Below are 20,217 nucleotides of genomic sequence, written 5' to 3'. Positions count from 1 at the left end.
TAACTCTTGCAGACACCTGAGAGCACATGGGGCCTCAAGTCGAATGTCTCAACCAAAAGACAGCTCCTCTGACAATGCTGCCACTCACCACCCCCTGGAAGTTACCCTCCAAGCCATACACCATCCTGACTTGGAAAAATATGGCCGTTCCTTCACTATGGGTCAAAATCCAGGAACTCTCTCCCGAATAGCATCCTGGGTATACCACACCTCAAGAGCTCCAGCAATTTAAGAAGGCAGCTGAGCCCCACCACCTTCTCAAGGGCAACCAGGGATAGGCAACTAAGTGCTGACTCAGCCTGCGAAGCCCACGTCCATTGAATTAATAAAAGAAAGCATCAGCCAAGACCTTTGTGCTGAAGTCACAGGAATGTCATTGAACCAAAAAAGTTAGGGAACCAAACGTACTGTTCAGAAAGATTCCTGCTTCAAACTCAGATCTCTTATGATCCTAACCATGGAGGCAACGAGGCTGCATATTTTGTCACAGGGTTGAAGTTCCATGGAAGGAGGGAGTGGAGTCCCTTATCCACAAGAAACCTGCTGGGGTACCAGCTAAATGAAGACAGTTTGAGTCTCAGTCATGAGGTCGCAGAAGGTTGAATGGTCTAACAGCTCATTCACGAAGACTGATCAATATGGGTTAGGTTGCAACAAGCTGTTGGAGCCGATGGAGTCAAGCTCGCCATCGTGGGAAGAGTAGGGAAGGGGAAAATAACATATCCTGACTCTGTTCAAGTCATGTAAGAACTTTACAGAGTTTCAACAAATAAAACTGTTCACTCCATGTTCACTCACGTCAAACATGTAGTAAAGTTATGGCTTTACAATGTACCATGTCAGAAACTCCAATACATTGAAGTCAATTTTGGAAACAAGGTATAACGAAAAGCAAGTATGGCCCTGCACATTGAGTACCTGTGACGGGGTATGATTTATTGGCTATCACAGGGACACAACCTAAGTGAGAAAGAAAACCCTCCCCTCTCCCAAAACATTGGCTTCAACCCTCTAGAAAAGCATGAAAATTTCATTGAATGTGAGAATGATCCAACGTGGAAACAGGTCTTCGACCTGCTCAATCAGTGCTTTTCCCTGTCGACTGAAAAGCGCTCTGTTACAGGTGCACACCAGGATGGAAGGACATCCCCATGTATCTCGGAATGGAGACGGGAATTAGTGGAAATGCATGGTCACAGTGGATTTAATGGGCTGAAGGGCCTGTTTGCATGCTGTGTGATTGAATGACTGACGCTATGGATAACATCTGCATTGCGTCCAAACTGCTGGATGGCTATTTTCATATCTCCAGGTCGCATTAAGATTGACCCTACATTTTTTAAGGAGGAAAGAGAATGCAATTATTTGCTTTAATCACAACTTAAGAAGGTGCATCCACGAGCATCAATGTACCAACACTTACCTAGCATTCCTTTATTGGAATTTGACATGCACATATCCCTTTCCGCTGTGGGGAGTGCAAAGCCTACCACAAACACCTCCACTCCATCAGCCATTAGGGCCAAGCCTAGCACAAAGAAGAGTGTCCACTGAAAGCGTCCATGTCCACATTCCTCAATGATTGACTCATACTGGTGTGCCAGCTGCTCCTCATCCTTCATACGCTCCGCCATTAGGTCTGCTTGGTCCCTGTACTCATCTGGAATGGGTTGGGTTGCAGCCATCCGATTGGCTTTAATGTCATCAGGATGGGGGATCCCCTGATACTCCCCCTCATAGATTTCATCATCTTCATCGTGCCCTTCTGTGGCATCGCTGTCAGCGTCCTCCTGCCCATGAGACTCACCACTGTGGTAATAACCACCATCATGTGAGGCATACTCCCCACCACCTTCATATCGGGTGTAAGAGTCCTGCATCCTTCCATGTCTCTTGGCCTCGTTGGCAATGTCCTTGGCCCCTTGGAAGAAGGTTGAATTATTCCCAAATCCGTCGTCCATCATGCTCTCTAAAAACTAGGCTTCTTCCGATGTACACCTCCACTACAGGGGCATGGCTTTATCACAATTTATTTCCACTGTTAAAAGACAGGCACAATCAAAATAATGGCAGGCGATGGATGCTTCTCTGCTGATTTCCCAGGAGAACTCAGTTGAAGAAATAACTTTGAAACCTTTAACTGGTCCTTCAGCTCCACAATGAGGTCACTGCATCTCTCCCAGAGGGAGACTGGTGTAATCAGGGAGACAGCAAGGCAATCCTTCCAACCAGTTGTAAAAAGCTCAGCTCTCAAGCTCTATCAGTGCCTTGAAGTGATGGATAACCTTTAACAGGACTCATTGATCAGTCCAAATGGTGAATTTCTGCAAAAGAAAGTGAAAAAGAAAATAAATTTGCCTTCTCGAAGACACAAATTGAAATGAAATGAGTCAACTTTTACAATGTGTCTCTTTTCGATCTCCTTTTAAATTGAGCTGCTGTTTTTACGAATGTCTGGCTTACTGTTCATAGTCCTTGGGGACTTCTACAATGCTCAGTGGAATCCCTGTATTTGGTTTATTAAATGTGAGGTTTTAATTTAAATGGCTTGAAGGTGAATGTTTTCATCACGTTGTAACATTTTTGGACACTCTCCCTCATAACCTGTTGTTCCCATCTGAACTAAATGATGTCTGTTCATTCTATTTTGTGTTTCAGCTGACAATGGACGTGAATTGGTAAATTGTAAATTGAGGGACAGTGAAAAACTTGTCTTGCATACCATTCGTACAGATCATTTCATTACAAAAGTGCATTGAGGTAGTACAAGGTAAAACAATAACAGAGTGCCGAATAAAGTGTTACAGTTACAGATAAAGTGCAGTGCAGGCAGACAATAAAGTTCAAGGTCATAATGAGGTAGATTGTATTGGTATTGGTTTATTATTGTCACTTGTACCGAGGTACAGTGAAAAACCTGTCTTGCATACCGTTCGTACAGATCAATTCATTACACAGTGCAAGAGTCCATCTCATTGTACTAAGGAAACATTCAATAGTCTTATAACAGCAGGATAGAAGCTGTCCATGAGCCTGGTAGAAGTTTGTGTAACAGGGACACAGAAATAGTTGCAGCCTGCCATGTCTGCTGCAATATAAATTGGAACTGCAATTGGCATCAAGAGCTTGTGTTCTGGAGTTAGAAAATCAACCCTTTCATTTTATGTCCCGTCCACAGCACTTCAAGTTTGGCTGGAATAAATCACCAACCAACTGGGTCCAGGCAATTCATGCACCAAGTCTGGCCAGGGTAACTCACCAGTCAACTTGGCCGGACATGGAATAGGCAGCTTGTGGAGTGGAAGTCAGTGAAAGTGAGTCTAGAATTGGAACAAGAATGATTGCAGGGATAAGAGACCTTGGTTATGTGGATAAACTGGAGAGGTTCTCCTTGGAATAGAGTAGATTGAGAGGGGTTTTGGTAGAGGTAGTTAAAATCATGAAGATTCTAGACAGGTGGATAGAGAGAGAAATTCCCCATTGGCAGAATTGTCAATGACACAGGGGACTTAGATTGAAGGGGTTTGGAACCAAAAGTAATGGAAGGAAAAAGCTTTTCAACTCAGCAAGTGGTTAGGACCTGGAACATACTGCCAGGGGTAACGGAGGCAGATTTACTAATGCATTCAAATTGGAACTGAATACCCAGGGCCATGAGAAAAGAGTAGAGCTGAACTGCTGTTGCATAGAGCTCTCTTGGGCCAAATGGACTCCTTCCAAATTGTAACTTGTGTGCACAAGTGGAAGTTGAACAAGGAATACAGTGTGATTTGCTTTCCTTCCCACTCCTGCTCCCTATCCCAGGGGAATGACCTGACAGCTATTGTTCTGTCTGGACACCAATAATGGACATTGTGTTAACCTGTCACCTCTGGTGAAGCAACAGCATTCTTGCCTCTAAAATTCTCCAGCATTGGAATGGGAGGATGCCATTCGGCCCCTTCTAGCATTTATTTAGGTTGTGACTAATCTGTATTCCACTTCTTCCATTTCAATGCCTCTACCCAAGAAGATTTGAGCAATCTCAGTCTTGATGATTTCTCAGTACCCACAGCTTTTAGAGCTTCAGATCTCCCCTATCCATTGTGTGAAAAACCCATTCGAATTTCACTTTGAATGGCCCAGCACTAAATTGTTTGAATTTCCCAACCAGAGTTTCCCTGTAATCTATTCTATTGAATACAGTAATCATTTTAAATACCTTGATTATATTAAAGTGGAGGCATAAAATAAATATAAAACCATTTCCACCAAATCATTTTGCATCAACAGCAATTAACTGTGCTCTGCAAATTATTAGCTGGTTGTTAGGCTGTCAGCTGACCTATAATGACGTCATCAATTCTACAGAATGTTTTACAGTAACAAATAGCCCCTGTCCAATAATTACGCTACAATGATTACAGAGAGCTGCAGACATCAACAGGAAGACCAAGGCTGCAATGAAATCAGTGCAAATTGTCTGGACCCTTGGATTAGATTACATTGCCAAACGTATTCTCAGATACTTAGTGATTTTGTTTATTTTCCTCAAGGTTAGCGATGTCAGTCCTGATGAGCCAAAGACTGCAGCAGAGTTCCCACTCAAACAAACTGTGTTAACTTGCACCACCTTGGGTGTAGTTTGTGCTATGCTGGAGAAAGTCTCTGTGCTCTCAATATGCTTTAACTGCAGCTTCAGGGGTGATAACCCCCTGCCCTCGTAGACTGGTGTGACATTTCTATTTCCTATCTCAGCACCCATATGGTTTCTCAATAGGACTGCCATTTTGCTGCCAATGTTGCACAGCTGGCTAACCATCACAATCTGGCGTTTTATTTTTTTGGCTTCCGGTCTGGCTGGGAAAAATCAGCACTGGTTAACAATTGAGGAACTGCTTCCAACAACACCAAAATGAATTAGTGATCTGACAGACAGGAAGGGATATCAGGAGGACATAATTTAGTAGAATTGTCAGAGTGAGATCACGCAGGAGAGGTAATTGATTACATATTAATGAAAAGACCTGAAAAGTGTGGAGGAAGAGAGACCTTGGTGTCGAAATACATGATTCATTGAGAATGTAAGTGTGAGTATGTAGAGTAACATACAAGGACAATAGCATTTTGTTTACATAATTATTTGGGCAAATGGCTATTCTCCAAGAATTTATGTAACAGAAAAATAACCTTTTCAGTTTGACAGTTACCATGAGAGATCTCTGGAGAAGGAGCTATGAAGTCTTAGAATTACAGATAAGGCAAGAGAAATACTGCCTGCATTAATCAGTCTATTATAGACTATCGCATGTCTTAGCATTGCAATCTATTTGTCATTTTATTATTTTGAACAGATAAATAAAAATCGGTGTGCCACAAATACATCTCCATTCCATCGCTGTAATGGTACTCACATATTTAACACTTTTGCAATAAATTATCATCATATATGAACATGAAAAAAAGGAGTAGGAGGAGGAGTGATAACCCTCAAGCCTACTGTGCTACTTGACAAGAAAATAGCTGAACTTATACATCAACGCTCATCCCTTGATGTCCAAGAATTTATCAAACTCAGTTAGAGCTGAAATAATCTGGGATAACAATGTTTTAAAATAATGAAAAAATAAAAGTATTGACAGTTAGTGTCTATAGAATCATATGAAGCAAGACGTGGCGTAAAAGAACAACTATACTGATGGACCATAACATGGGAAACTAATGGAGAGCAGGTATTTTCTGTGAACAGATAAAAAGTAGTTTTTGGAGCACAGTCACCCCTTATTGAATCTTGGAACAGGAAGTGTCATCTGTGGGATGTCAGCGATCGTAAGTCAGAAGGAGGAGGAAAATTCCAAAATCAGATTCCTGAGATCAATAAACATGTGGCATAGAAAGCAATCTTAACATCAATATCATGGATTCAATTCGGTTTGTCTGATTTATTGCTGCTTCCCAGCATTCACAGGGTTGATATGGTTACAGAGAGACTGGGTTAATATGCAGGTGCATCTGTTCCATTCCTTTGTGTAAAGGTTTCCTGACGAACCCTTTCTTGTCTGTTTGCAATGACAGGGCAAAGTGCATGCCTCTCTGATGCTTATAAATCAAGAAAAATACAGAGAATGAAGATCTAAAACAAAAAGCGCAGATGCCGGATATTTGAAACAAAAGAAATTGCTGGAAAAACTCAACCAGTCAGGCAGCATCTGAGGAAAGAGAAACACACAATGTTGAAGGGCTGCAACCTTTCGTCAGAACTGGGAAAGAAGGAGAGACGCAAGAGACTGCAGATGCTGGAATCTGAAGCAAAACACAAATGCTCGGGGGGTCTCAGCAGGTCAGGCAGCATCTGTGGGAGGGGAACGAACAGTCGGCGTTTCGGGTCGAGACCCTTTACCTGGATGCTGCTGCGAGCAAGCTTTTCATTGCACCTGTACCTCACCGGACTTGTGCTCATGACAATAAACTCGACTTAAGAGAGAGAGAGATACAAATTAGTTTGCAATAGGAGAGAAGGTGGGGGAGGGAGAACGAAGGCAATGTCTGTGGTCGGGCAGTGAAAAAACAGCGGAGATGGTTTTGTTTTTTTTTCCAAACAAACAAAATGCCAAATCTATTTTTATCATGCATTCCCTTTAATTGCATTGATGAGAAAATCCCACGAGGAGTTCTACATCAGGTTGCAGAAGCTCTCCCAACTCCCCAAATGGTTTCATAATTTATTCCACTTGATGGGAACTGCTGTTCGTTATTTTGTTCCTTCTCAGTGACTGATCTTGTTTTCTTTTTCATTCTTCTGTTTTGTTGAATTAGGATGAAAGAAACTCAATTCACATCCTCAGCTAGGTATCAGCAAAGAGCACATCCAAATCAGGAACGGAGCAGTGTTTAGAGACGTGCTCCTGCTTTGCTACTGCAACAATGTTCCTTGAAACCGGCTACAGGAGGTAGTCCCTGGTGTGACCTTTTCCCTTTTCCCACATCAATGATTCAGCTGACACCTACATTGTATCTCAGTCTCAGTTTTAAAATTCCTGTTGTTTTTAAATCCCACTCACTCTTCTTTACATAGAACATAACAGCACAGTACAGGCCCTTCGGCCCACAATGTTGTTGCTCTAAGATCTATCTAACCCTTCCCTCCCACATAGCCCTCCATTTTAATATCATTCATGTGTCTATCTAAGAGTCTCTTAAATGTCCCTAATGTATCTGCCCCCACCAACTCTGCCGGCAGTGTGTTCCACGCACCCGCCACTCTCTGTGTAAAAAACTTACCCCTGACATCCCCCTTCCTTTAATCACCTTAAAATTATGTCCCCTTGTGATGTCACCCTGGGAAAAAGTCTCTGACTGTCCACTCGATTTATGCCTCTTATCATCTTGTACACCTCTATCAAGTCGCCTCTCATCCTCCTTCTCTCCAAAGAGAAAAGCCCGAGCTCACTCAACCTATCCTCATAAGACATGTTCTCCAATCCAGGCAGCATCCTGGTAAATTTCCTCTGCACCCGCTCTAAAGATTCCACATCCTATAATGAGGTGATCAGAACAGAACACAATACTCCGTGTGGTCTAAACAGAGTTCTATAGAGCTGCAGCATTACCTCTTGGCTCTTGAACTCAATACCCTGACTAATGAAGGCCTCAGTAACTTCCTCCAGCCTTCTACCCTTCTGAAACTCTGCCCTCATCAACTTCTTATGCCCTATGGCTCCCTGATTTTAACTGCTTCTCCACTGGCAGCCATGCCTTCAGCTACCTCGGTCCAAAACTCTGCAATTCCCTCCCCTTGCCTTCAATATTCTCCTTAAAACCCACTGGTTTGACCAAGTTTGTGATTATATATCCTATATCTCTGAAATAGCTGGTGTCAAATTTTTCTTTTATAGCTCTCCTGTGAAGCACCAAGGGATACTTGACCACAGTTGATGTGCTGTATAAAAGTTGCTGAGTGCAGCACGTGTCTAAGTGCCAAAATAGCAACCGATTAAGGATATCTCCAGTGAATTTTTTAATGTTCTGATCAGGAAAAGTGTGGCTCAGTTAATGGATTGAACCATGTGCATCAGTATCTGGAGCAAGGCAATGTGGTGAGGCCTTTCACTGCTGTTAAAACCCAGCTTATAATGGATGAGGTATTGGAGGTCCTAACAAGAGTTCTATCAGTGTACAATATTTGTTCAGAGTCAGGTTGTCAAAGGAAACAGGGAATAAAAGGGGGTTATTAGGGATATAAAAGCAAGATAGGCTGATGGAAGCCAATTTGGTGGAAACTTTCATTAGAGAAATAAACACAAAAGGGAGAAAATTGTGAAGGAGCATGAAGAAATGGCAAGAGAATGGGACTAATTGGATAGCTCTCTCAAAGGGCTGGCACAAGCTTAATGGGCTGAAGGGTCTCCTAAACTGTGAGATTTTACAAGTGAAAGGTGAGATAACCTGTCCAAGTTTATTTTCTATTGATATTTTTAGATTGCGAATCAACAACTTGTCTGTTTTTTGATCCCTCCACCAACAAAACAAACCTCCACTCTCACTACCCCTCGGCGCCTACATTGATGAAGGATAGCCAAGGAAATGAGAGAGGGTGGTTTAAAGGGACTTTCAACATAAGCGGGGAAGCATCCTCTGAACCACCATTCCAAAACAGAGAGTACGCAATCTAATTTACTTGGCACTCAACCAGTTTCCTGTCATGGCTCCAGTGGGAGTCCAGCGGAAAAGTCAGAAGAGGTTCAGGACCTGGGCTCACTGGGTATACCAAGTTAAGCTGAGGTAGGAATCCTACCTCAGCAACAGAACACTATGGACCACTTCTTGCACTACCTCAGAATTGTCTCTGTCTTTTCTTTTGTACCAATGTCTTGTTTTGCACAGTCTGTTTCTTTACTGTCTTGTATAATTTATGCATAGTTTATATTCTGTGTGTTGTCTGTATCTGGATGCATCACAGCTTGGTATGGCAACTGCTCTGCCCAGGACCGCAAGAAACTGCAGAGAGTTGTGGACACAGCTCAACACATCACGGACACCAGCCTCCCCTCCTTGGACTCTGTCTTTACCTCTCGCTGTCTTGGTGAAGCAGCCAGCATAATCAAAGACCCCACCCACCTGGGTCATTCTCTCTTCTCTCCTCTTCCACCAGGTAAAAGATACAGAAGCCTGAGGGCACGTACCACCAGACTTAAGGACAGCTTCTATCCCACTGTGATAAGACTATTGAACGGTTCCCTTATACGATGAGATGGACTATGACCTCACGATCTACTTTGTTGTGAACTTGCACCTTATTGCACTGCACTTTCTCTGCAGCTGTGACACTTTACTCTGTACTGTTATTGTTCTTACCTGTACTACATCGATGCACTCTGTACTAACCCGATGTAACTGCACTGTGTAATGAATTGACCTGTACGATCGGTATGCAAGACAAGTTTTTCACTGGACCTCTGTACAAGTGACAATAATAAACCAATACCAATACCAATACCTATGTGCCTGTGATGCTGCTGTGAGCAAGTTTTTCATTGCTTCTGTATCTCACTGTTCTTGTGCACATGACAATAAACTCAACTTGACTTAAGCTGGAAATTCGTGCCTCTTGTAATACCGAGCATGAAGAGGCATGTGGGCTCTATCACTTCAAGCACTTCTAGTGCCAGTGTATGAGGGAGAAGTGCCCAGGAACCTTGCATGTACTGGCAGGTGGGGGGAGCAGAAAGACAGGATGGAGAAAGGCTGAAACAGAGTCTGGGATTGGTCCTGAAGAGGAGAAATTAAAGAAAAAACAAATTGAGGAATGGCACTGTGTGAGAGGAACCAGAGAGGCACTTATGCCTAAATGATTCATGCTACCCAGTTCTGTCCCACAGACCCCAACAGACTCAGCACTGGAAAGCAGCAGCAGACAGACTTCCTCCATTCAAGACAGTCTTGCGGTTGATATCAATTGATAAACTCTCTTTCAATCCTGTCAGACCCGGAAAAAGGATATTTCAAAATGCTCATGCACACAATGTAATTAATCTCAAAGCAAGAACACACAGGCAGATGTCAAACACTGTTGATAACATCTATCGGTCTACTCTTTCACTGAACTCTGCGAAAAATCTCTCCACTCTCTGAAAATTTAATCATAACCCTCATTTCTCACAAGAGTTTATTCGAGTGTCCAAGTAATCTTTGGTTCAATTTATATTTCTTTATGATTTCATTGATTTTAGTTTCTGGTTCCCCACCTACCAGCTCAGCACACAGTCAAGGGTGTTCACTTCCCAGGGGGCTTGAGCTATGCACTGGTGCTTTGACCTCACTTAACCACTCTTCATGCCTAGCTTTGGGTATAAGTGCCAACAAGTTGTTCAGCCTAAGGTGTCTCTGACCACCAAGCTGGCTCCTGCTTTTGTCCAATGTCCATGCACTTACACAGGGGCCAAGGGAACTGGAATGCTCAGTGACCACCCCACGCCGCTCGTCGGCTATCCCTATGTCAGGTAGTGCCTTTACCCAGGAGGCCAGTGGAAAAGATGGAGCTCATTTATTTTCATTACATGAGCTTCCTGTAATTATTCAGCTTCATCAAAGTTGCTTCTAATCGTGGAGGAATGTTCATTCAAATTCCTGATTAGAATCAGAAATGGTCTAACTTGAGAGATCCAACTGTGCTAATTCGTGCACGTGTTCCATCCAACTGTGCTTTATTATTTACCTGGTTAGGACATTAGAAAGTTATGCTGGAAATGCTATCTCATCAATCATCCATCATCAAAGATTGCCACCATCCGGGCCATGCCATCTTCTTGTAGCTACCATCGGGCGGGAGGTACAGAAGCCTGAAGTCCCACACCACCAGGTTCAAGAACAGCTGCTTCCCTTCAACCATTCGGTTCTTGAACCAACCTGCACAACCCTAATCACTATCTCAGTATGGCAACACTATGACCACTTTGCATTACAATGGACTTTTTTTTCTTCTAATTGTGTTCCTTCTTGTATAATTTTGTATAATTTATGTTTAATTTATGTTTTTCTTGTGAACGTTGTATCTCTAATGCTATGTGCCTGTGATGCTGCTGCAAGTAAGTTTTTCATTGTACCTGTGCATACACGTACTTGTGCATTTGACAATAAGCTTGACTTTGACTTTCATCTCTGCATATTCCAGCTCCCAAAACTCCCTTAACACTACCTGCAAGAAAATAGTTCTACACCAATCTTGGAGGCACATTCACTGCAAATCCAGTGCCATATTTACATTATGTCCCACATCAACCAACGAGTAAATTCTTTGAAGGGATTATAATTTTCCTGATAATGGATTTTTTCTTTAATTCAATATCACAGAAAGGATATAGGGGCTCTGGAGAGACTGCAGAGGGGATTTACAAGGGCAACACCAGAAATGCAATGGTAAATACTTCAGGAAATTATGAATAGACTGAGTCTCTCTTCTGTTGAGTAAAGACTAAGAAGTGACCTAGTAGAGGCCTTTAAAGTTATGAAGAGTTTTGATGAAGTGGATGTGAGGAAATGTTTCCGTCTGTGGGACAGAGGTAGTCCACTTAAGACAGAAAGCAAAAAATCCATCACATAAAGAGCAGCAACAATGTGGAACTAACTTTCACAGGGGTCATTGAAGTGAATAGTACTGATGTATTTAAGAAGATGTTTGATTAACACATGAGGGAGAAAGAAAGAGTGTTATTCTGATAGCTGTAGATGAGGAAAGATGAGACGGGACTCTATTGGCATACAAATAACAACATGGGCTGACTGGGCCAAATGGCCTAGTTTCCATGTTGACTATCCTATGTAATCCTTCCTGGGAGGTAGACATCACAAGAAAAGTCAACAATTATTGGCCATCCCAAATCATCCGTAAAAAGGTGATGAGGTGCCTTCTCGAACTACTCATCCTTAGCAAAATTGAGCAATCAGATAAGAGATAAGGATGGAGTCTTGATCTCCCAATCTACCTCGTCATGGCCCTTGCACCTTATTGTCTGCCTGCTCTGCTCTTTCTCTGTAACTGTAACACTATATTCTGCATTCTGCTATTGTTTTTCCTTTTGTACTACCTCCACGTACTTACATTTGGAATGATCGGGTCTGGGTAGCATGTAAAACAAAGCTTTTCACTGTATCTCAGTACATATGACAATACTAAACCAATTACTTAGAGTCAACAACATTGGTAGGTCTGGAATCACATATGGGCCAGACCGGGAAAGTGAACCAGATGGGGTTTTATGGCATCCTAGTAGTTTTATTCTGACTATTGCTGATGTTAGCTTGTTATTACAAATTTGTCAAACCAATTGGGTCTGATTTCCCCCAGATGGAACAATATGCAGGGATCAATGTTGTGGTGCAGGATGCATGAGGAGAATTAACAGAAATAAAATACAACTTATAAAATCAGGACCCACATAATAAATAATCATTTTCTTGCTCGTCTTTCCAACAAAATGACACTGGAGCTAAGTATTGAACTTTTACAGTGAAAGGTTCAATCAGGATATCATATTATACTCTGGAAATATAAATGCTAAGATGAAATGGGTTTTTTGTGTCCATCAGCATCTTTCACTAGCCTCAGTTCTTGTGCAGACAGCCTGAGCTGCTTTACACATCATCTAACTTAAATGTCATCCCTTTCAACATAATATTCTATATTCCCTGCCTGGAAAAGGCAGCCAACATCTAATGGAAATTCAATAAAGGTGAGATAAAATCTTGCAATAATTTGAGTGCACATGAAATGAATGTGAACACATTCGGTTTCCACTGTGATGTGGGGTCACTCCAAAATCCTGACCCTGGTTTGTTGCCAATGGCCCTGATTTATATTCAGGCCACAAGATGGCTACTGTGGGTTTAAGACCCACTCTGAAGATATCAGAATCAGGTTTATTATCACTGATATATGTCGTGAAATATGTTGTTCTGTGGCAGCAGTACAATGCAAAGACGTAAAAATTATTATAAGTTACAAAATAAATAAATAGTGCAAAAGAGGAATAACGAGGTTCATGTGTTTATGGATCGTTCAGAAATCTGCTGGTGGAGGGGAAGAAGCTGTTTCTAAAATGTTGAGTGTGGGTCTTCAGGCTCCTGTACCTCCTCCCCGATGGTAGTAATGTGAAGAGGGCATGTCCCGGATGGTGAGGGTCCTTAGTGATGGATGCTGCCTTCTTGAGGCACCACCTCTCGAAGATGTCCTTGATGGTGGGGTCAGTATTTGTGTCAGTAAACTGTGAACATGTCTCCTTGTTCGTGACACAATTTGAAGACTAACCTGGGGAAATCCAGCATTAATTGCTTAACCATCATCACTAAAGGCTATCTGACTACTTATTATATTTGGTCCTTGTGGGGTGTTACTGTGTACAACATGGCTGCCATGGTTGTCTATATAACAACAGTAATTACACTGGAATAGTAACTTTACTGGATGGCTAGGGCAAGATAATGCCTGTGGGATTTGAAGGTCATTCATTTCCATGACAGTGCTGCCTGTGTCTGTCAGCATGTCAGGGGTTAAAGGAGGAGAAGGCAGTTCCACTCACTGACATTCTCCAGTGATTGGCTCTGTAAAGGGAAGTCCAGATATAAAAGGAGGATCCACCAATCATGGTTCACCACCAAGACACTATTCCCCAACTCTCTCAAGGTTACCCTCCTTGCCTAATTTCCTGTAGTCATAGCAACCAGGTGAACCTATAAAAACATCAGACATTGTTGCTTGATTAGAATATGTTGCTGCGTTTCTGAGATGGAAATAGAGAACTTTAAAAGACTTTTACGTAAGCCTGGCTGTGTCTGGTCTCCAGGGAAAGCAACCTATATTAAGCAGAAGGATGTGAACTAAAATAGACCCAACAGTAGCTGGAAAATGACAAAAGATTAATTACACTTCTTGCCAAATCTATTTTCAAAGCTGTTTTTCTCATTTGCTAAATTTAGATTATTTTTCTGGTTAACTCTGCCCACTGATTTACTTTCCATATTAAAAATTCTCAATTACAGATTAATCTGCTTCCTGATTAAGCATCAGCCAAGGCATTTGCACGTGCTGGGTTTAAGGGGAAGCTGTATTTTCATGGGAGAGAAGGGAGATAAGCCACTTTTATTTTGCTGCAATGACGCTTTAGCTGCTCACCAGTAGTTTTTGCCTCAGTTTACACCATAATATTGAACAGAATATTCTAGAGGCAATCAGAGAATCTGATAATGGAATTCACTCTGTCTTCTCTCTTTTCAGGACCTGCTGTTCTTTCCAGAATTATTTAACTTTCTTTGACAGTGTCAGAATGCAGATGTTATTTTTTAAACCTTTTTTCCCCACTCAAAACAATAAAGTTTGCCAAATAGTTTTCATACAAATGCACTGCCCATTTAAAATAAAAGGGCTCAAACATTAGATTGAAGACACAGCTCGAGTTGGAGGCAGATGATCAATGCAATGAGACATCAATCTAAACATCATTTGGTACAATCTGCCTCTATCATCTGGGTGTGCACTGCACTCGAGCCTGTATCTATCGAGTCCAAAAATAGGAAGTAAGCTTATCCTTACTGTAGCAGTGGCACTTTTAGAGCATAGGACTCGGAACAGTACAGCACAGGAACAGGCCCTTTGGCCCATGATGTTGTGCTGAACTAATTAAACTAGTAATTAAATACCTAATTAAACTATTCCCTTCTGCCTACACAATGTCCATATCCCTACATTCTTTGCATATTAATGTGTCTATCTAAGAGCCTCTTAAATGCCTCCATCGTACTTGCCTCCATTACCACCCCTAGCAGTGCATTCCAGGCACCCACCACTCCCGTGCAAGAAAAAAACTTGCCCCGCACATCTCCTTTGAACTTACCCCCTTTCACCTTAAATGCATGCCCTCTTAAATGCATGCTCTGAGATAGCCACATAAATGATAGAAAAATGAGGGGGACTATGTGGAAGGGAAGGGTTAGATAGATCTTAGAGCAGCATAAAATGTCAGCACAACATCGTGGGCCGAAGGGTCTGCACTGTGCTGTAATGTTCTATGTTCTATGTTCTAGTATTAAACAGTTTGACCCTGGGGAAATGATACTGGCTGTCTACCCTAACTATGCCTCTCATAATTTTATAAACATCTATCAGATCTCCCCTCAGCCTCTGCTGGTCCAGAGAAAACAACCCAAGTTTGTCCAGCCCAGCACCCTTGCACTACTGCTCCATAGAAACTGAAACTAATGTAACCTGGTCACACCACACGGACTGTGGATCCAAGTCTGCCTGCTGCAGTTGTACAGACGGTCGACTCCAGGGTGTGGCTAGCTCTAATTTATCTCTGCCATTAGCAAGCAAAGCCACGAAACCCAGGCATTAGTTGGCATAGACAGCCGCAGCCTCTACACCAGCCTGAAAATGAGTCATGCTTAGAGATGGTTGCACCTCCCAAATTAAAGTCAATTGCAAACTTGAACATTCATTATCAAATTAATAACGGCATGTGTAATATCAGGATTTTATTTTGGGGTTGCTATCACTCAGATTAAGATAGAGCAAACAAAAGGGACCAGGCATTCTCAGCAGAGTCTAGTACAACAATGTACCAAAGGAACAACAGCATGGTATGCTCATGTACACTACAGGCACCTGTTTTTATTTCAGGGTGGTCCTACTGTACAACTCACCGCACAGGTGAAGTGTAAATTTAGATTCATGCGCCTGACCACTCAACGGGTCAGAGTGAAAGAGATGTCACATTGCCAATTTGGGCTAGGAATGATGGGCTGAATGTCTCCCTTTGTGCTGTAAGATCCAACCAGCTCGCTACTGAATGTAATAGCCCCAGGCAAATTCATAGCTGCATTTAAGGAAAAGTGAGACAAACACACAAGTGTATAAGGAATAGAAGAATATGGTACTGGGGCTGTGAATAAAATGGGAGAAAACCAGAGCAGAGCATAAACACTGGCATGGATCGGTTGGACTACTTCTGTATATGCTCCATTTACATTACACAATGTTAGTGCCGGAGCAAACCCAAATCTAATTTGAATCAATTTTAAACATAGCCTTAAAGAACCGTATTCTGCAGATTCACTTTATGGCACAGAGAGCTATCAATCAGACCTCTGCCGATCGACAGTCAGGTGGTGTCGAGCTGAGTCTAGTGTCCTCAATTCTAATCACGATGCAGTGACTTGCACTGGAAGTGCAGGTGTATGGTCAGCAGGGTAGGAGGGCTTTGGGGAGTGGTCAGCTGTGTTTCATGAATGCCAGGTCATAGCTCCTCCTGAGTAATATCCCCTAATTTAAAAAACTCAAAGGTGACTGAGCTCAGTGGAACTGTGTCCCATTATAGAAGCAAGAGCTTTGTAAACGCAAGGTAGGAAGTAGGCAACAAAGCACACAGGGTGGAAGTTCTCAAGGAGTAGGATTGAACAGACAATATTGTGCCTAATGTCTGTTATAACCCAATGACAATGAATACAGAGCATGGCAAACAAATAGCTGTTGTTTTAAGACCTATATCATGTTGTCATACAAGATGAATTTCCACCATTACATTACAAAATCACAGACGAGGGTTATAATATTTTTGGACCTTTTTTTGACAAATTTAGTTATCAAAGAGTATCACCTCTGTTGGTCACGGATGAAAATGGTCTAGAGCCAGGCGACCTGACTCAAGCTCGATGGGACCAAACTCTACATGTTGGGTTTGGATCAGGTCAAGTGTGTATTCTGATAGAAAATTGAGGTTTGGCTTGGGGCATGCACTTGATCCAGATCGGGATGATTTGCTCAGTGTTACCACACGGGTCCTCTATTCCGAAACAATAGCAGTGTATATGCAACATTGCACATTTTTTTCTCTGGATCAAGTTGGGTCAGGCATAGGAAGAAGCTGTAAGTACTCAAAGGTCGGGTCAGGTCCAGGTTGGCTGAAGTCAGATCGGATTTGGGTTGGGTGTTAACCATTGACTTGGTTGGCATGGATGAGTTGGGCCGAAGGGTCTGTTTCCATGCTGTATGACCTGAGCAGACGTCCATGGAGCTGCATTGTCCAGGTTCATTGTGATTATACGTTGTCTTGCATGCAATGAGACTGGATCCTTAAAAGACTTAACATTAAGGAACAGCCAGGGATACCATGTAGAAAGCAAACCAAGGGTTTATCATGTTAATGGTTTGGATAACAATTAAGAGCATGGATTAAATCAAATGGGGAAAATCCTCAAAACTGTACATGTCATAGAATTATAGAGTAATACAGCATGGAAACAGGCCCTTCAGCCTAACATCCATGCCAACCAAGGTGCTAACCTGAGCTAGTCCCATTTGCCTGCATTTGGCTAAACTTTTCCTATCCATGTAACTGTCCAAATGTCTTTTAAACATTGTAATTTTACCCGCCTCTACCACTTCCTCTGGCAGCTCGTTCTATGTACCCACCACACTCTGTGTAAAAAAAGTTGCCCCCAGGTCCCTTTTCGATATTTCCCCTCTCACCTTAAACCTCTTCCATCGGGTAGAAGATACAGGAACCTGAAGGCACGTACCACCAGACTTAAGGACAGCTTCTACCTCACTGTGATAAGACTATTGAACAGTTCTCTTATACAATGAGATGGACTATGACCTCATGATCTACCTTGTTGTGACCTTGCACCTTATTGCACTGCACTTTCTCTGTAGCTGTGACACTACTCTGTACTGTTGCTGTTTTTACCTGTACTACATCAATGTACTCTGTACTGACTCAATGTAACTGCACTGTTTAATGAATTGACCTGTACGGTCGGTGTGCAAGACAAGCTGTTCACTGTACCTCGGTACAAGTGACAATAATAAACCAATACCAATACGAATACCAACCTATGCCCTCTAGTTTTAGACTCCCCTACCCTGGGAAAAAGACGGGCCATTCACCTTATCTATGCCCTTCATGATTTTATATACCCCTATAACATCACCCCTCAGCTTCCTACACTCCAGGGAAAAAAAAAAGCCCCATCCTATCCAGTCTCTCCTTATAACTGAAGCCCTCCAGTTCCAGAAACATCCTTGTATAACAGGAAAAGAGAAACAAAGGAAAGAAAGCGATGAAAGGGTCGGGGTAATTAATATGTGGGGGATGAAGGAAACAACCCCCCAAAAATAATAAGGTTTGGATTTGGGGAAAGTAAAGATCACAAACCTAAACATGCCAACCTCTGGTTTGCAGAGAGCTGGGGTAAAGCACAGGGGACCAGTGCTTCATCCCAGTTTCAACCCAAGAGGAAGGCTGGTCATTGTAACATTACCAAGAGGTTGTGTGCCTCAGATTTAATCTCTGCATTTAACCTGCAGCCAGCCAAGGTATCAGATCTTTGGGAAACCCAACAGCTAAAGGGAGGTGAAGATAGCCAGACTGAATGGTAAAACAGGCAAATTGTGTCCCTGACCAGATCCCTACTCCCTCCATGCAAATATAGTGGTCAAAGTTTATAAACTTTTTGACCAACCTGTTTACTTGGTGTTCATTAATATTCCATTATTAAAATGATATTTGGTGTACCACTGTAAAGTTCATACCTTATTAATGTCTCTTTTCCATGTCGCAGTGTCCAATGTGAAGTTTTATAAATCTCTGTCTACATAATAAGGTGGTTACTCACTGGGCCCTCTCAATAAACTAAGAGTTAATTTTAACTTGATCTATAATTATTTTTGTTTTTATGTTTTTGTACCAAATATCACAGTGTCCTTTTGCATTTTATTTAATTTCCCATACTTTTGTCCGACATCCTGTTTTTTTTAATTGGAAAAAGACAAACACAATCTGATCTGTTGAAACACAATCAATCTGAACAGCCCAGCGCAGATTTGCTTTTGTGAAGCAATGCTTAATATCCGATCAGACGCACTCCTGATCAGAAGGATGAGATAAGATATGGAAGCGCAGCTCACTAAATCAAAAAGCAGACAGCTTCAAGAAACAGAGAGTGAGACAGTTCAGTGGAACCACAAACAATCTGCTGGAGGAACTTAGCAGCTCGAACAGTGTCTCTGGGGGAAAGGAAATGGAATTGGTTTATTATTATCACTTGTACTGAGGTACAGTGAAAAACTTGCCTTGCATACCGTTCATATAGATCAGTTCATTACACAGTGCATTGAGGTAGTATAAGGTAAAACAATACAGAATGCAGAATAAAGTGTCACAGCCACAGAGAAAGTGCAGTGCAGGTGGACAATAAGGTACAAGGTTATAACAAGGTAGATTGTGAGGTCAAGTCCATCTTATCGTACTAGGGAACTGTTCAATAGTCTTATAACAGCAGGATAGAAGCTGTCCTTGAGCCTGGTGGTACGTGCTTTCAGGCTTTTGTACCTTCTGACCGATGGGAAAGGGGAGAAGAGAGAATGTCTCGGGTGGATGGGGTCTTTGATTGTCAAGGCCAAGTCGAAACCCTGCATCAGGATCTGCAGGGTTTCAACCCTGAACCGAGAATTCCTCTCTCCCCACAGATGCTGCTCGACCCATTGAATTCCTCCAGCAGATTGTTTGTTTCCTTCAGCTTCTGCAGTCTCTTGTGTCTCTAGTTCAATGGAACAGTCAACTGAAAATCTATGTTGTTCACTGGCCTTGTGGTGAACTCTCAGTGCTGGCTATTACAGCCATTCGAGCAATGGAAATCCACCCTTACGGAATTCATAAACCACTACCTGAAAATCTGAGATACAGAATAAAATTGACTCTTACAGAATTTAAGCATGAAAAAAGTAAATAAATAAACACAAAATTGCATTTCTTGATGCACGGGTGACACTCGTTCGCATAACAGATAATTTTCTAAGAACGCAACCCCCTGTAATGTGGGGGTCACCTGCATGGAAGCGTTACGTGAAGGAGCAGTGCTTCATCATTTAAACACTGTTTGACCTCCAAGCACGTTACCTGCACAAAACTTTTGCAATCTTTGTTACTGTGAACCTTCCCCCAACTATTCATTACCCTGAAGTAAAATATGGAACAGATGCTCTCTCGTTATCAAAGATACTCAAGCTTAACAAATATGCGTCCATCCTCACATCTACTGCTGAATGAGCCCTATCTCTTTCACTTTCCTCAATGAAAATGTCATTCTTTGGCCCAAGCCCAGTGAGACCCAACTATAGGTACTGACCTCCACCAACCCGAGGTGTCCAGGGGCCATTGGAAACCACTATATCTTTGTATGCTGTTC

The 20,217-nt window shown here is 42.2% G+C and overlaps 1 protein-coding gene across 2 annotated transcripts in view; it reads right to left on the bottom strand.

Annotated features, from left to right (window-relative positions):
* LOC127584080 (synaptic vesicle glycoprotein 2B-like) overlaps positions 1-20,217 on the bottom strand; it is a 147,590-nt gene that overhangs the window by 42,634 nt on the left and 84,739 nt on the right. For both annotated transcript variants that reach the window (XM_052040632.1, XM_052040631.1), the window contains one exon: positions 1,424-2,324. In XM_052040632.1, coding sequence (XP_051896592.1) covers positions 1,424-1,964 — 541 coding nt within the window. In that variant the 5' untranslated portion in view covers positions 1,965-2,324. The remainder of the gene's footprint in view (positions 1-1,423; positions 2,325-20,217) is intronic.

Source organism: Pristis pectinata, chromosome 28, assembly GCF_009764475.1.
Source record: "Pristis pectinata isolate sPriPec2 chromosome 28, sPriPec2.1.pri, whole genome shotgun sequence".
NCBI lineage: Eukaryota > Metazoa > Chordata > Chondrichthyes > Rhinopristiformes > Pristidae > Pristis > Pristis pectinata.
The sequence above is the reverse complement of the archived record's forward strand: the minus strand, read 5'-3'. Positions and strand labels throughout refer to the sequence as shown.